Genomic DNA, 14659 nt, shown 5'->3' with positions numbered 1-14659 from the left:
CAAGAAAGAAGTAATAGGTGCACTGCAAGCATCCCTCAAACCACTAGACCTCATTTGAGGGAAATAATTAAAGAATAAGGACCGATCATGCTCCAAAAGTGACAAGTATGTAATAAACAGCTGTGAGCCAGAGACAAACTGACAAAACAAACACCAACATGTATGGGTTTGCTGCAAACAAAACAAGTTTTTTTTGTTTTGTTTTGTTTTCTACCACAACCATAAATATGTAAAATATGAAGGCATTGTGGAGAGGTGTTTCTATTTTTTTTATTACCCTATATTTAATTTTCTGTAAGTGTTATATATAAAGCTTAGATATAATTTAGATAAGTTATAATAATGGATAGAGAAGGGTTAATCAGGGACTTTCTTGGCAAATTAGATCAGAAAATCTTCTAAAATGACACATTAAGCATTAAATGTCAGTTTGTACTATTCCAAACCTAATATTGTTAAAGATATTGTTAAAGAAAGCTACCTTTATAATAAGAATGAGGGAAAAATCATTAATTATTGACCAAATTTAGATTGTAAATTGTCAGTCACTGTTACCAAAAGCCAAATGTTTTAATTTATTTTATTTTATTTTTTAGTTTAATATCACATTTTATCTTCCCAGATGTGTAGTGCCTCTTTACTTTGAAGTAGGTGGAGATATTTTCAGTTAGGTTTTTTTTGTTTGTTTGTTTTTATAGTCAGCTATCATGTCCAAAGAGCAGAATTTATAGCTGCTCCAAGGTTAGATTGCCCAGAAATTAAAGTAGAAAATCAAGTGAACGATGTTCCATTTAAATGGCAAACAAGCCATCGAGCGCGCTTCCTCAAAATCTCTCACATGACACGATCTGATAGAAAAATCGTACAATGTGTTAGCCTGTCTCTGTTGATAAATATTCATGTCACTGGTGACACAGTGCCATCTGACTCTGGCCGCAGGCCTTATTATAAACCGCACCACAGTGGAGCTCTCAGAATTGTAGACAAAGTGACACAGTTCCTCACAGCAAGTCTCCCTGATGCATCATGCAGGTCACTTTATTCTCTTTGTAAAGGCCAGGGAATGTTGACAGCATTGCAGTGACACTTGATGCACATTTACGCTTAAGCACACCTGTAACTTTAAAAACCTTTCAGGGCAAGCAGCAACAAGACCAGGGCAATCAAATTCCAAGCAAGTGCGCTGGCATTTTCTTCCCCCTTACCTCTAACACTAACGCCCCACCTCCTAATCCTCCCCCCCTCCTCCCAGGTAGAAGATCAAACACCATGGTGGAAGTAGAAGGCAGGTCTGAGCAGGCGCGGGTGTGAACCTGAGAATTACAGCTGGATACATCGAGACTGTCGGCAGAGAAGGAAAATGTCCCGAAATGTTAACTTTGACCTGAGCCACCCGCTTATGGAAGCTGGACTAGAGTAAGTGTGACTGTAGGGCTCTGTGTCACTTCATGTTACTCTTGTTTTGTTTTCACACTCTTCATTTTGATTATGTCGATATTTTTTTTCTTTTCTTTTTATCTTAACGTGAAGGCTGTGAGAGCGGGAGGGAAGGCTTAAATGGGAAGGCAGGTCAGACTGTACTCTGGTGTGGGGTTTTTGTCTGTTTTTTTTTTTTTTGTTTGTTTTTTTCCTTTCCTTTTTTTTTAAGCTGCTGAGCTCCACATTATTGTCCTTGTTTCTGTTTGGTTTGCATGCTTGCTTCTTTTAATTCCTGTGTAGAAGTCAAAGGGAAGCGAACTTGCTGTTTGTCCTTCTAAAAAGACAAACGGTCTCTCCAGCTGGCTTAGGCGTACGGTATCTAAATCAGGAGTAGGCAACTTTTTTTTTTTTTTTCTAAGAGGGCCTGACTGACTGGGATACAAGGCAAGGAACCACAGCCCCACAGCAACTAGTTAGAAACAGGACATGGTGCTGAAATATGTTAAAACTAATACATTTTGGTCAAAATGGTTTTACAATAAGCCAAAACCAAGAACCTTGTTAGAAAATGTTTAAACTTTGTGTCAGTCTGGCATACAGTCAACGTAATGCACTCATTAACTTTTATTATTTAATGCATGGCTGCATGAGTAAATGGAAACGGATAAAATATGAACAACATGGTCACATTCGTGAGTATGAATTGTCATATTTGTCTGAAATTTCTTTTTTACCATCTATGAAACATTTTGCGTATGAAAGTTTCCCCAGACACAGACTAGTGCCCAGGGACTTACTGGGACTGAAAAACAGCCCTGGACTTTGACTGGGCCCAGCCCAAAGTAATCAGCGTGCGGAAACTCGGCAACAAATGCTGTCTTAAAATGAATTTATTACTTGATAAGCTTAATAATTTATGTATTAATTACTCTTACTGCACAAATAATACCACATGTAAATGAAAATGAACCATTACAAATGTAACTTCTGTATTTAAAATCTTCAAAGTTTGTAAGCATTAACTGTAACACTACCAACCTTTTTATGTAAAAGCACAACATATTTCTTAATATTAGCTACTGCATGTGACCTTTTACAGCTAAAATGTTGAAGTTTAACTGTTTTAACTACTGTAATCATAAAAAAATTTGTAACCTAAACATCACTTCCTAACATCGTCCCTAGCAAAGAACTGTTTCTCCTCTTATGTTCCACACTTACTTGCCCTGGATCTGCTTGTGGAACCAGCTCATCTTTCTGTCCCTCATAACTGCTGGCATGTTGCTGTGTAGCTGTCTGCCTGACTTCTTCACTGCTGCGAACCTGCTGCAAGGGGCTGCTGCTGGCTGTGCTGCTAAATATGTCGGTTAGTCTGTGACATTTAGAGGCTTCAGCATCTAATGCTCGCAATTTTTTTTTTTTCTCTTGCCTTCTCAGCCCCACCCTTTTCTTTCCTTTTTTTACTTGCAGCCGCGTTTTGCATCGTTTCTTTCCATCATTTTTGCCTCCTACTTCACTTCTTCCTCCTGCTCCACTTCTTCTTCTCCTTGCCTGGCGGCCACAGCCAGCGCAACTGGCATCCAACTTAGAGGTGCAGTACTGCCCCCAAGAGTACTGGAGTGTGAAAGAGATTAGTGGGGGGGAAAAAAACAGGTGTTGAAAGCATGCGTGGAGAGTGGTGGGCCGGCCCGCCGGGATTCCTGGAGTACCGGCCGTTCTGTGATTCTCCAGATTCCACAGATGCCCAGTCCGCCCCTGCTAGTGCCCGACATATCCTCCTCTGTGTGTTTCATACTCGCTGTTGAACCTCTCTCCTGACCTCTGTACATGTCTAATTTGGATTCATTGCTCCATAAGACATGTTGTCACTGACTTTCATTTCAGTTCCTGTGTAATCTGGCATACCATCCCCTGATTCCTTTACTTAAGAACAGCTCAACACCCTTCCAATGAGATCATTTCTGATGAAGTTTTGAACAGTAAATGGTACAGTTAAAGAAGCAGATGTAACAATCGTGTCCCGTGGCAGGTCTTTTTTGTTTGTTTGTTTTTTTGTAAATTCCTGGCACTTCTTTTGTCCTGTAATTTTCCATTTTCCTGAAAGTTAGTGACACACTGCAAACTATGCAAATCTATGCAAAGTTTCTGGCTTGTAGCTCTTTGGGAATTACTTTGTAGGTAATTTTTGGCATTTTTGAAAGACCTTCAGAAAGCATGGAGAACTATTACACAAGACAACTTAAAAAAACAAAAAACAAACTTTGGCTCCTTGGAAGCAAAAATGAGAGATGACTTGAGACTTTTACACTGGACTGTGTATTGCGCTTTTTTGTTTGTTTGTTTTGCCCAAATGTGATATAGGTGGTGCAGGAAGAGGCTCGCAGCCTCCCACTCCCACCGGGGCCACTGATGACTAAGTCAGAAAGTGTTTTATCTGTAGGTTACTCAGTGGTCACTGGCCCTCAGAGCACTTTGAATCTAGCCTAGTCTGTACCACCCTATTTCCTTTTTTATCGGTCCTCAAGCCTGTGCATCTCTCTTTCAGGAGCCCGGCAGACGAGGAAGGTGTTCACGATTCATTTCAGCAGCTAATTGCAGAACACAGTGACAATGGAGCAGCATCCAGTGCCTTGGAGCTGCAGCAGCTGCAGAGTGATTTGGATGAGGAGAGTCGAGGTGAAAAGAGAGACTGTTTGCATGTGATGAACTCTTATTTTTCATTTCTATAAAAAATATATATTCTCTTTCTTCATGCCTAAAATGTCTTCACCACTTGTAACACCTTTCAATGCTGCGTTGAATTGCAAAGGCTTAATTTTCTGTCTATTTGTTTTTCTATCCTCAGACAATATGCCATTGTGTGGCCCTGAACATGAGCATAGAAGGAGGCAGGGGGCAAGTGATTTGGAATGCGATGGCGGTGAAAGAGAAATGGACCCCATCCAAGGTGAAGGCTGGTCCTCGGACACCTTGAAAATCCTGTCCTCCATGCCCAGTCGCACCATTGGTGAGTCCTGCAACAAGCAACTATTAATCATGAGGAGACGATTATACATAGAAATAAAATAAAAAAATCAGTTTGTTTTAAAACATTATGCGCACACACTCATCTGGATTACTTTGTGTGTGTCCAACATGTGTTTTAATATAATTTTGACACTCATCTCTAGGATTTCTGACACATGCTGATTCAGTGTGGTGACTGTTCACTTGAATCATCTCTGGCATGCAGTGCAATCCATCCAGCACTAATCACTAATAGTGTGTTGGCTTAGTCAGATTTAAAACTATGTAACAGCTGCAGAGCTCTAAGTCAGAACATTTTCACGTTTCTTTTACACTTTAAAAATGTTTCTTACAACTAACTTAAATCACAAACAGCCTCACACAGTCTATATGCTGTTTTCCTTTTGTTTTTACATTATTACAAAATATCAGACTTCTCAAACAGTTACCACAGAATGAGAAATGAGAATTGTTACCACAGTTTGGTTTATGTTGAAATCCAGTCAAAATGCTTAATGTAAAGTGTTCTAGAAGCATGTTCGCCGTAGTTTCTGAGAAATATACAGACCTGGAACACAAAATACTGTCTGAAAGTTGGGCTTGTTCAAAGTGCTTTTAAAGATATCTTATCCTTTTTTCTTTTTTTTTTTAATTAAAAAATATTTAAATAAAAAAAAAAAAATGGATAAGATCATCTTCCCAAACGTTTTTCAATGGCCGAAACATTAACAAAGCCTGTTTTTTGGGGTTTTTTTTGTTTTTGTTTTTTGCCTGTTTGTTTGTTTGTTTGTTGGTTTGTTGGAATAGCTTAAGAAATAAAATATGATTTTAAAAAAGAAGTTAAAATAAATAAATGTAAATGTAATTCAATGTTATGCTGAGTGTAAAATAATTAGGTGGCCGTAGAAAGTAACTTAATGAATTCAGTATGGTATATTCTATCATATTCTAAAGTAACTTGCTAAATAAATGCTCAGTATACTATTGTAGTGGACAGGGCAGTGCTGACCAGTAAAATGAGGTACTGGTGTAGCAGGTGTTAACATGGTGTTACTGCTTGACTTAACATGATGTTGATGTGTTTTAGCAGGAAACGTTTCGTTTATCACCTTCCTGTCTGTGGCAGTTCAGGAGAAACAGGGTGGCAATGAAGATTGCTTTATTTCTTTGCAACGTGGTGCAATATTTTAAGCATGTGAAACACAACTGGGAGATTAGTATATAGACTCAGACTATATATCAGACTTTTAATACACCCCAAGCCACCCAAAAAAGTATTTTTTTCTAAACCTGCTAGCTTAATCTCTAAGAATGTAACATAATTTATTTATATTTATATTTTATATAAAGAGTAGCTACAGCTATAAATTAAATGTAGTGTAGTAAATGCTTTGTCTCCCTTTAGATTTACCACACAGGCTGCAGGGAAGTAGCTGCTAGAAAGAGACGAGGTGGCTCCTGTTAGCTTGCCACAAAGTTTACAAGAAGTCTGCAAGATTTAAAGCTTTAGCAGTTTATCTGCATCAAACGGTGCTTCTTAATGTACTTCTTCTTTCACCCAACTTCTTGTTTGGGTGAAACAAGAAGTTGGAAGAGCTCTCAGGTTGCATGAAACTCCTTCGAGGAAATATTTGTTGTTGATCCCATTTCTGCAGGCCGCAACAGGGGAGCCATCATCTCTCAGTACTGCAACAAGACCTTGAAGCTTAGGAGACGCCGGCAGACCAGACCATCCATCCGGGACTTCTCTCCCTCCTCTAGACCGTCCATACGAAGCTACGGCATGGAGGGGGACACTACAGATGCAGAAGGTGGAGGCTGTCAGACAAGTGATGTGCACTGTTTACTCTGATTAAATTATACTGCATTAGAATGATGTAATATAAATGATGTCGCTTGTGTTTATTATAGTGAGTAAGAGGGAACGTCTGGTGAACAACCTGCAGAACCTGCCTGTGAGCGACCGGGTGAGGATGCTTCGAGGAATGCCTCTGAGTGTCGCTGAGAAGAAAGAAATCAGGCATGTTGCTCGTAGTCATCGCTTCTTTTGTGTTTTATTTATGTTTGCAGCCACATAAACTGACTGCCTGTTTAGTTGTACTCTTTCTGACATTAGCTGCACATTTTATTCACACTGTATACTGGATTTTAAACACTGCAAATAAATGTAAAGATCTACAATCTTTGATATCATTAGAGTATTTACAAAGTTTATATTTACTGGTCTGTAAATACTCTTTCACATCATGTCACTGAAAATGATCCTTTGTTTTTTGTATACAGGAATTTAGTAATGCAAAAGGAAAAACGGATACTTTCCAACAAGAGGCTTTCCTGTTGCAGTCAACTCAAATACTACATCATCATTGTAAGTTATCCTTTGTATTTCTGTTTCTGTGATTTTTAAATTCCTTAACAGATACAAGGAAACTAGAAACTGTTATAGTTGTGTTTCTATGTTTGCATTTCTAATAGTGAGGGGGAAAAAACCGCTTGCCCACACTGAGTTCAAAACTCTAACTCGTTTATGTCTCTTTTTTTTTTATTTTGAGAGGGAAAAAGTGTCACTACTTGTATAAAACAAATACAATCAGTATTTATGTTACAGGGTAGGTGTGAAGAGACTGTCTGGTAGTAAAGTGTTAAAGAGACGACATAAAAATAGAAAAAACGGAAACTCAGAGATGGGGAGAAACAAAGCAAAAACTAACACGATAGTAGGTGTTAATGTGTAAATGTGTATATGTATATATTAGTAGATATCGTTTTATACCTTTAGTTGAAGTGTGTGTTTGTGTGTGTGAGAAAATGTGACAAATAATATCTTGCTGTGAGGGATAAGTTTGTCCTACACACTGCTGAGAATTGTAGAGATGACGACCCAAAGTGCACAGTTTGCACATTGTGCTCCCATCATTGTTTTCAGTTGCATCTTGTTCTCCTGCTGCGTCTTATCAATAATCAGTTTCTGGAGTATAACCTCTTTGTCATGTACTTGGATTTCTGTGTTTGTGTTCATAAGGTACTGTTCCTTCACTGATATGAACATTCCTGATAGCAAGTCCAAAATAAGAACAAAGTTCGCATCTGATGGCAGAGAGGAAGCACAGAATAAAATTCAAAATAAAACTGAAAACAAAACATGAAACTAACACAGACATGAATACTAACACTTATCAGAAGAAGACAGACAGACTGAAGCATGAACATGGAACTAAGACAAAGGAAGTCACAACAAAAACACTCTGAATAGACCACGGCTACTGATAATAATCAGCCTGAACCACAACACAAAGTAACACAAAACTAAAACCCAACAGTGGAATATTTCTAAACTAAACACATAAACCAAAGACTCAAAAATACCACAACTAAGACTCACAATATACCAGAACAATAAAGAAATCAAAAATCTAAATTTTTAAACAACGGGAAATGCCTAAAGAAAAACTTAAGCTTAAATATATTTACTAAGAATTTGAAATTCAAATACACGAGCAATCCACATGCTTGGCAAGAAAGAAGCCCACAAGGCTCAGGGGCTAGTCAGCAAACACATGTCATGTTTATCTCCCATATGTGATTGATTGTGTAAATTGTCAGTACTTGGCTAGTGCAAGATTAAAAATTTAAGTTCTGCTCAAACCACATTTCAAAGCATAAAATCATATATGAGCATATCTGCGTCTCTGCATTCCTTCCTCTGTTTTTTTAAGTTTCAGCTGGGTTATTCTTGTCGGGGTCACTGAGGTGTGATAACATGGAAACATAAGTGAAACTCATAAAATGCACTGTGGATAAATGTACCCAAGGTCCTGAGGTGTAGAGGAGTGTGGGGTATATGTGTGATATTGTGCAATGTGCAGCTTGTTACTTTGCAAAACATTTCTACAGAAATTCCAAGGTACTGACAAAATGTAAACCCTACCTGAACCAAAGAAGCATTTGAGTCGCGACACAAGCCTCCTAAACTTTAGCTATGTAGTAACTGTAGCATGATAGCTACAATGTGTAAGAGTGCTCATTCATTATATGGTAGTAAGGGACAGGTTGTTAACTTAGCTTTAATTGTCAGCTGGGGGGGGGCTTTCGACCTGTCTTCATGGTTTTATATGTAACAATTGCAAGATCTGTCTCCATCAAAACTTCACAATTCATCCTTTTAAGATCCTATAAAACATTATTTAATATTAAACATTTATTCAAGGTGCTCTAAGGGTGTGACATGCTATTGTATTGTAATCAGTAAATGTGTCACATGAAAACGGAACATTTGACTTTCATGTTGCAGCTGGGGTGGTTATTTTCTGTAGGTGTTCCTACCAGTGTGATTGCTCTGTTGCCCAAGCATTTATGACTTTCTATATGAGTCACAGCGTCTCAGAAAACCACAAACACATGTCTAGTTTGTCTTGTGTTGCTACAGTGATTTATTTATTTTTTCCACCTGACTTTTTTAAACTGTCTCCTTCCAGGCTGCAAGAAAGAGCTGGTACAGCTGGTTGTCCTTCCTGCACTCTCTCCAGCCGTGGCATACGCTGCTCAAGAGAGTGAGCGGGCGTTTCGGGACTGGAGTCCTCTCGTACTTTCTCTTTCTCAAGACCCTACTCTTTTTTAATGTCTTCCTGTTCCTGGTTACGGGTGCGTTCCTGGTGCTGCCTCAGGCTGTGCATCCTCCAGACGAGGCTACAGAGACGAGGTCATTCTCTGGACTGGAGCTCCTCACTGGAGCGGTAAGCTGTCTGCTGCGATGACTGCTACAGCGTCACTCACTGTTTGAAGTTCTCATACAAAAGATGGCCAAAGTCTTAGCAGATGTCCAAGTTGGTCAATGAGTTCAATTCAACTATCAGGCCAGGCCTTTCTGTGCGGAGTTTGCATGTTCTCCCCGTGTTTGCGTGGGTTCGCCCCGGCTTCCTCCCACAGTCCAAAGACATGCAGTTAGTGGGGATAGGTTAATTGGAAACACTAAATTGCCCATAGGTGTGAATGTGAGCGCGAATGGTTGTCTCTGTCTATGTGTTAGCCCTGCGACAGACTGGCGACCTGTCCAGGGTGTAGCCTGCCTCTCGCCCTAAGACAGCTGGGATAGGCTCCAGCACCCTCCATGACCCTGAAAAGGATCAGCGGAAGCGAATGGATGAATGGATCAACTGAGGAGTTGCACCAAGGCCTAGTATAAGATAAATAAGGATCATTTTGCACTGAACTATAAAAAGAAAGAGTACAAGTTTTAGCTGTTTGGTTTGGAAATGAGCGTAACAAATAACATTTAAGAATTTGATATGTTCCCTTATTTACAGGAAGTGTAGTAATAATAAGGACAAAGACGACAAATTATTTTTCCAGGCAGTTCCTGTTCCCAAGTTGAAGCAATGCAATTTGTTAACCTTTCACCGTGTTTGTTTATTTATATTTGCCTGTACTTGCTTGTAAAGTACAGCTAAAGAAGTTTCTGTTCTTGTGTTTGTCTCAGGGCTCTTTCTCACATACCGTTATGTACTATGGATACTACACTAACTACACACTGCCTAGGCGCTCCAGGGATGAAGGGGGAGGACAAAATGCCTCCACATTGACAAGTGACTCACAGCAGTTCTCCTACAACATGCCTCTCGCATACTTTTTCACCATTGGAATGGCATTCTTCATCACATGCATCATCCTTGTATACAGGTACAGATAAAAACAGACCTCGTACAACTGTATCCACATCAGTCTTGCTTTGTTGTTGTTTACACGCCATCTCCCAACAGCATGTCGAAAACATTTGGTCGGAGCTTCAGAATCAACAAATCTAATAGTATCTTGACTATGAAGACCTTCAGCTCCTGGGATTTTAAAGTCATCAAGAAGAAGTCTATTCAAATCATGTCTGAAAATATCTGCACACAGCTCAAGGTAAGCATGCAAACAAACACAATGCTCGTTCACATTGTAGACACAGACTGGCAGGAATGTGCTGACCTGAAACATTCATTGTGGTCTGTATCTCTCCCTCACACCACCCTTCTCCTCCCCCCTCACCAGGAGCTGCTGGCAGAGCTGACTCAAAAGCACACCAAGAGCACTTTCTGCAAAAGGTTCTGTAGGCTGATGGTTCATGGAGTGGCATGGACAATCTGCATAGCAAGCACCACTGGCTGTATGGCTGGCGTTTACTACTTCTCTGAGTTTATCCACAAGGTGAGGCTGGATGGATTGTCCTCCCCAGTTTGTCATAAAGTCTTTGTTCCATATCGCTCTTTAAGCAGGGAGCTTGTTAACATGGGATGTTTCATTTGCAATACTGTACTTCCTGTATATCACACAGATTAGTGACTAGGTGCACAGTTTCAGCATCACAGTAACATCTAAATATCTCCTGCTGCTTCTAAAATGAATTTAATCTATTTATACATCTTATATTTCCCACTTTTCTTACAATTTGATGACTGAACAAGTCAGTCATGATATGTATCGACTAAAAATATTGCACAATCAAACCAATATTTTCCAGTAATGTAACTGAACAGCTTATCCACGCCTTGTTTCTTCCTGCTTAGGACCTGCAGCAAAACTATCGTAATCTTGACGTGAACCCTTTGATGAAAGAGGCCAAATTGTTGTCTCTGCCTACGGTGGTTTCTCTCATTAACCTGCTGTTACCTGCCCTGTTCAACCTCGTCGCCTGGATGGAGATCTATGAGTCACCCTCTGTTTTTGCATATGTCGCCATTGGCCGGTACGAGCAGAGCATTATGTGGTTGAGTAATGTCAGAGGTTAGAGTACAGAACTGATGGATTCGGTTGTTAACAGTCTCTCTCTGTGTTTTCTAGGAATTTGATGTTGAAGACGAGCATGCTTGGAGTTCTCTGCTTCCACTGGCTGGGTCGGGTGGCTCCTGAATACGAAAGCATTGGCCTGACGGTAACATAAACAAGAAATTACACTTTGAAGCTAGCAGAGTAGACAACTATGTGAATAAAGGGTTTCTAATCACAAGTTTGTTTTGACTATGTCTGTTATCTCAGTGCTGGGAGAATTTTGTGGGTCAGGAGCTTTATCGCTTCCTGCTCATGGACTTCATCTTCACTCTACTGGACACGCTGTTTGGCGAGTTACTTTGGAGGTGGGTCACTTCAACAAGTTCTTTCTTGGTTTGTCTTTTTTTTCTCTCATTAAATGTAATTAAACTTTTATCTCTTTATGTACTTTTAGTGTCGTTCTTTTATTACATCAACTCATCTCATGTCTCCTCTGGCCTTTGGCAGGTTGTTTTCTGAAAAGGTGCTGAAAAGGAAGAGGAAACCAGTGTTTGATATCGCCAGGAACGTTCTGGATCTCATCTATGGACAGACGTTAGCCTGGTACAAATCTCTTTAGATATGCACACAGTGAAGTGGCCCTGCTGCGACAAGCTCTTCATTCTGATGGATGAGAATTATGTTTGTGTTTCTTCAGGTTGGGAGTTCTCTTCAGTCCACTCCTGCCCGCGGTGCAGATTCTCAAACTATTTCTGGTCTTCTACATAAAGATGGTAAATGCACAAAAGAGACACTGACATTCAAAAAGAAAATCAGAAAGCACTTGCTCAAGGTGGAACTGTTTTTTGTTTGTTGTTGCAAAAGAGTTAGTGAGAGCTAATTAGAGGTACAGGGTGGTGGTTTGACAAAGAACCAAACAAAACAAAAAGGAACTTATAACAGAAGGGTAATAGTTAGGCCTGACTCTTAACCATCAAAGGTGAAAAAGCAGCATCCTGCCAGTGTCTCAAAATACTTGCAGTGTGGCGTTTGGGGAAGTGAAATATTACTGTCTCGCCAAAACTCCTGCTGTTTTGCAGGTGTGTCATACAGAGGAACAAAACAAGCATGTTACAGACCTCAACATTACAAGAAATAACATAAATATCCTGTAGCACAGGACTGTAATCTTCTACATAATACCAGGAACTGAGCTCAGTGGGCCACATCTTCACTGTCAACCTTTCTCCTGAACCTCTGACGGTTCTTATGAAGGCATTGACCTCTGACCCCAGCTCTTGTTATTTCTTTATTCCACAGAGCAGTGTGATGATGAACTGTCAGGCCCCCAGGAAGCCATACAGAGCCAGCCAGATGACAACCATCTTCATCACTCTCCTTTGCATCCCCTCCCTCCTCGGCGCCTCCGTGTGTGTCACATATACCATGTGGAGGTACTTGCACACAGGCAGCTCAAAGACGATTTAACCCCCTCCTTTTCTCTAGCTACTACATCTGCAACTCCGGCATGTTCGCATCAACATTAATGCTGCATGAATGAAACCAGGTCACTTATCTATTCCAGTGAAATCACAAATGCAGAATAATCCTTAAAAAAACAACCTGCAGCACAGCACAATCTGCGAAGCACTTTATTAAGCAAACAGTAGCTTTTTTTTGTGTTTATCATTGGTTCTACTGATTACTACACTCATTGTGAAAGAGGGGTTATGTAATTGTTAACACTCGACAAGTCAAACTGTTCTTCAAAGAGCGAATGGGTTTGATTTTGAAGAACAGATTGGTTCTGCAGCTCTGAGAGTAACCCAGAACTGATACTGTTCTCAGTCCAACAGCTGGAAACCTCAATGGAAACCTTGGAATTTAAGTGGTAGCCTTGAGGAGATCATGTTTTTGACACTAAGAGGGAGGCAGGTCCCTGTAATGTGACTGTATCCCTAAAGATGAATAATAGATACAAACACTTGCGTGAGCTCAGCCTTAATGAAGGGTTATAAATTCATGGCTAGGTTAGTTTCAAAAAACTGTTTCTAACAATAAGAAACAGAACTTGATTTGTCTTTTGTTTTCCGGCCTGCACGAATACTCGAGGCATTCACACATCTGTTGTTTCTGTGTCTTCAGCATCACACCGTCTACATCGTGTGGTCCGTTTCGTAAGCTTGAGACAATGTTTAAGGCGGGAAAACACTGGATGGAAATACTGGAAAAAGATAATCCCAGCCTGTCCGTGCTGTCCAAGGCTCACACATATTTTGTGGAAAACCCCTTTTTCCTGTTTGTGGGAGCAGGCATCTTTCTGTGAGCACACACACACACACACACACACACACACACACACACACACACACACACACACACACACACACACACACACACACACACACACACACACACACACACACACACGGTCTATATCACTGATAGCAGTGTTATCTTTTTAAACACTTGATTGTTTTGTGATTTTCTGTTGATCAGGATAGTGATCTACTTCCATAGTCAGGTGGTGGACGGTCAAAGGAAGATCATCAGTTTACTCCAGGATCAGATACAAAATGTAAGGCACCACCTAGTGTTTAAATACAGATCTTGGGTTTTTTTTCGGTCAGAGTTTACCACAGTGCTAGGATGTTATACACTGAAATGTATTTGTACTTTTTCTTTTTTCCTGCGTGTCTTCAGGAGGGAGAAGATAAAAAGTTCTTGATCAATCGGCTGCAGTCCATCCACAAGCAGAAACAAGATGCTGGAAAACGTCTTAAAAGCCAAGTCAGTCACCTTTATAACCACCAACATTTCTAATGCTACAACACCAGACTGCACATCCAACCTTTTTCTTACCTTCCATGTTATTTCCTTTCTTTTTGTAGGACTCTACATGTTGAGGCAGCTGATTCTCCAGAAGACAAACCTCAGTCCACCAAGCACAGAAATTTTAAACCTGTGTGGATAAAACTGGAATACTAACCAGGAACTCAAAATCACTATGCAGCAGTAGATGTTTCATTTTGCCAAACGTAGATTGTTGAAGTGTGTGTAGTTAGAAGGAAAAGGGACTGTTTATTTATCTACGTGAATGTTATTTGTGATGTTGCTGGTTTACTTTAAAGATGCACAAACTGATAAAAGAGTTTAAGAAAAGGCAGCCTCACAGTGGTGGGATATGAGAGGAAAAGAACAGAAGAGAACAGTCTGAGGAGCTAAACAAGCGGATAAAACAGGTAAATCTTTGTAATAAAACGGGCAGCATAACAAGAAATCTTTAGCCCTTCCTTTTTTTTAGAAGCACTTTTTATAGAAAATGTGAACAAAAGTTTACTATTACTGGAAAAATATTCTACTGTGTGTTAGTATGTATGCTGTAGGTGGATTTATTACTTGTTGGTGTGACTGTTTATGTTGTAAATGATGTTATTTTTTTTTCTTGGGTGATAACTGCCAGTGTTCTATTTTGTAAGTAAATTATCTTTTTGTCACATTTCAGCGT

At 39.8% G+C, this 14659-nt stretch overlaps 1 protein-coding gene across 1 annotated transcript; it reads left to right on the top strand.

The window, feature by feature from the left end:
• The first annotated feature begins 1015 nt into the window (after window positions 1-1015).
• LOC134622716 (transmembrane channel-like protein 6) lies at window positions 1016-14650 on the top strand. The gene is made up of 20 exons (XM_063468086.1): window positions 1016-1416; window positions 3965-4095; window positions 4265-4426; window positions 6081-6236; window positions 6337-6445; window positions 6709-6793; window positions 8901-9158; window positions 9902-10101; window positions 10182-10326; window positions 10456-10611; window positions 10971-11149; window positions 11245-11335; window positions 11440-11537; window positions 11680-11775; window positions 11870-11945; window positions 12472-12605; window positions 13297-13473; window positions 13651-13729; window positions 13855-13941; window positions 14043-14650. The coding sequence occupies exons 1-20, from the start codon at window positions 1361-1363 to the stop codon at window positions 14055-14057; spliced, it is 2490 nt and encodes an 829-aa protein (XP_063324156.1). The 5' UTR covers window positions 1016-1360; the 3' UTR covers window positions 14058-14650.
• The last annotated feature ends 9 nt before the right edge of the window (window positions 14651-14659 follow it).

This window comes from Pelmatolapia mariae, unplaced genomic scaffold, assembly GCF_036321145.2.
Source record: "Pelmatolapia mariae isolate MD_Pm_ZW unplaced genomic scaffold, Pm_UMD_F_2 NODE_ptg000173l+_length_29294_cov_1, whole genome shotgun sequence".
NCBI lineage: Eukaryota > Metazoa > Chordata > Actinopteri > Cichliformes > Cichlidae > Pelmatolapia > Pelmatolapia mariae.
Note: the sequence above shows the minus strand (reverse complement) of the source record. Positions and strands in the feature narration are given on the sequence as shown.

Excerpts from the sequence above, each read along its gene's own strand:
- LOC134622716 (XM_063468086.1), top strand. The coding sequence starts at position 1,361 with ATGTCCCGAAATGTTAACTTTGACCTGAGCCACCCGCTTATGGAAGCT. Across the intron at positions 6,794-8,900 it reads TCAAATACTACATCATCATT|GCTGCAAGAAAGAGCTGGTA; the intron begins GTAAGTTATCCT and ends GTCTCCTTCCAG. Across the intron at positions 10,327-10,455 it reads ATATCTGCACACAGCTCAAG|GAGCTGCTGGCAGAGCTGAC; the intron begins GTAAGCATGCAA and ends CCCCCTCACCAG.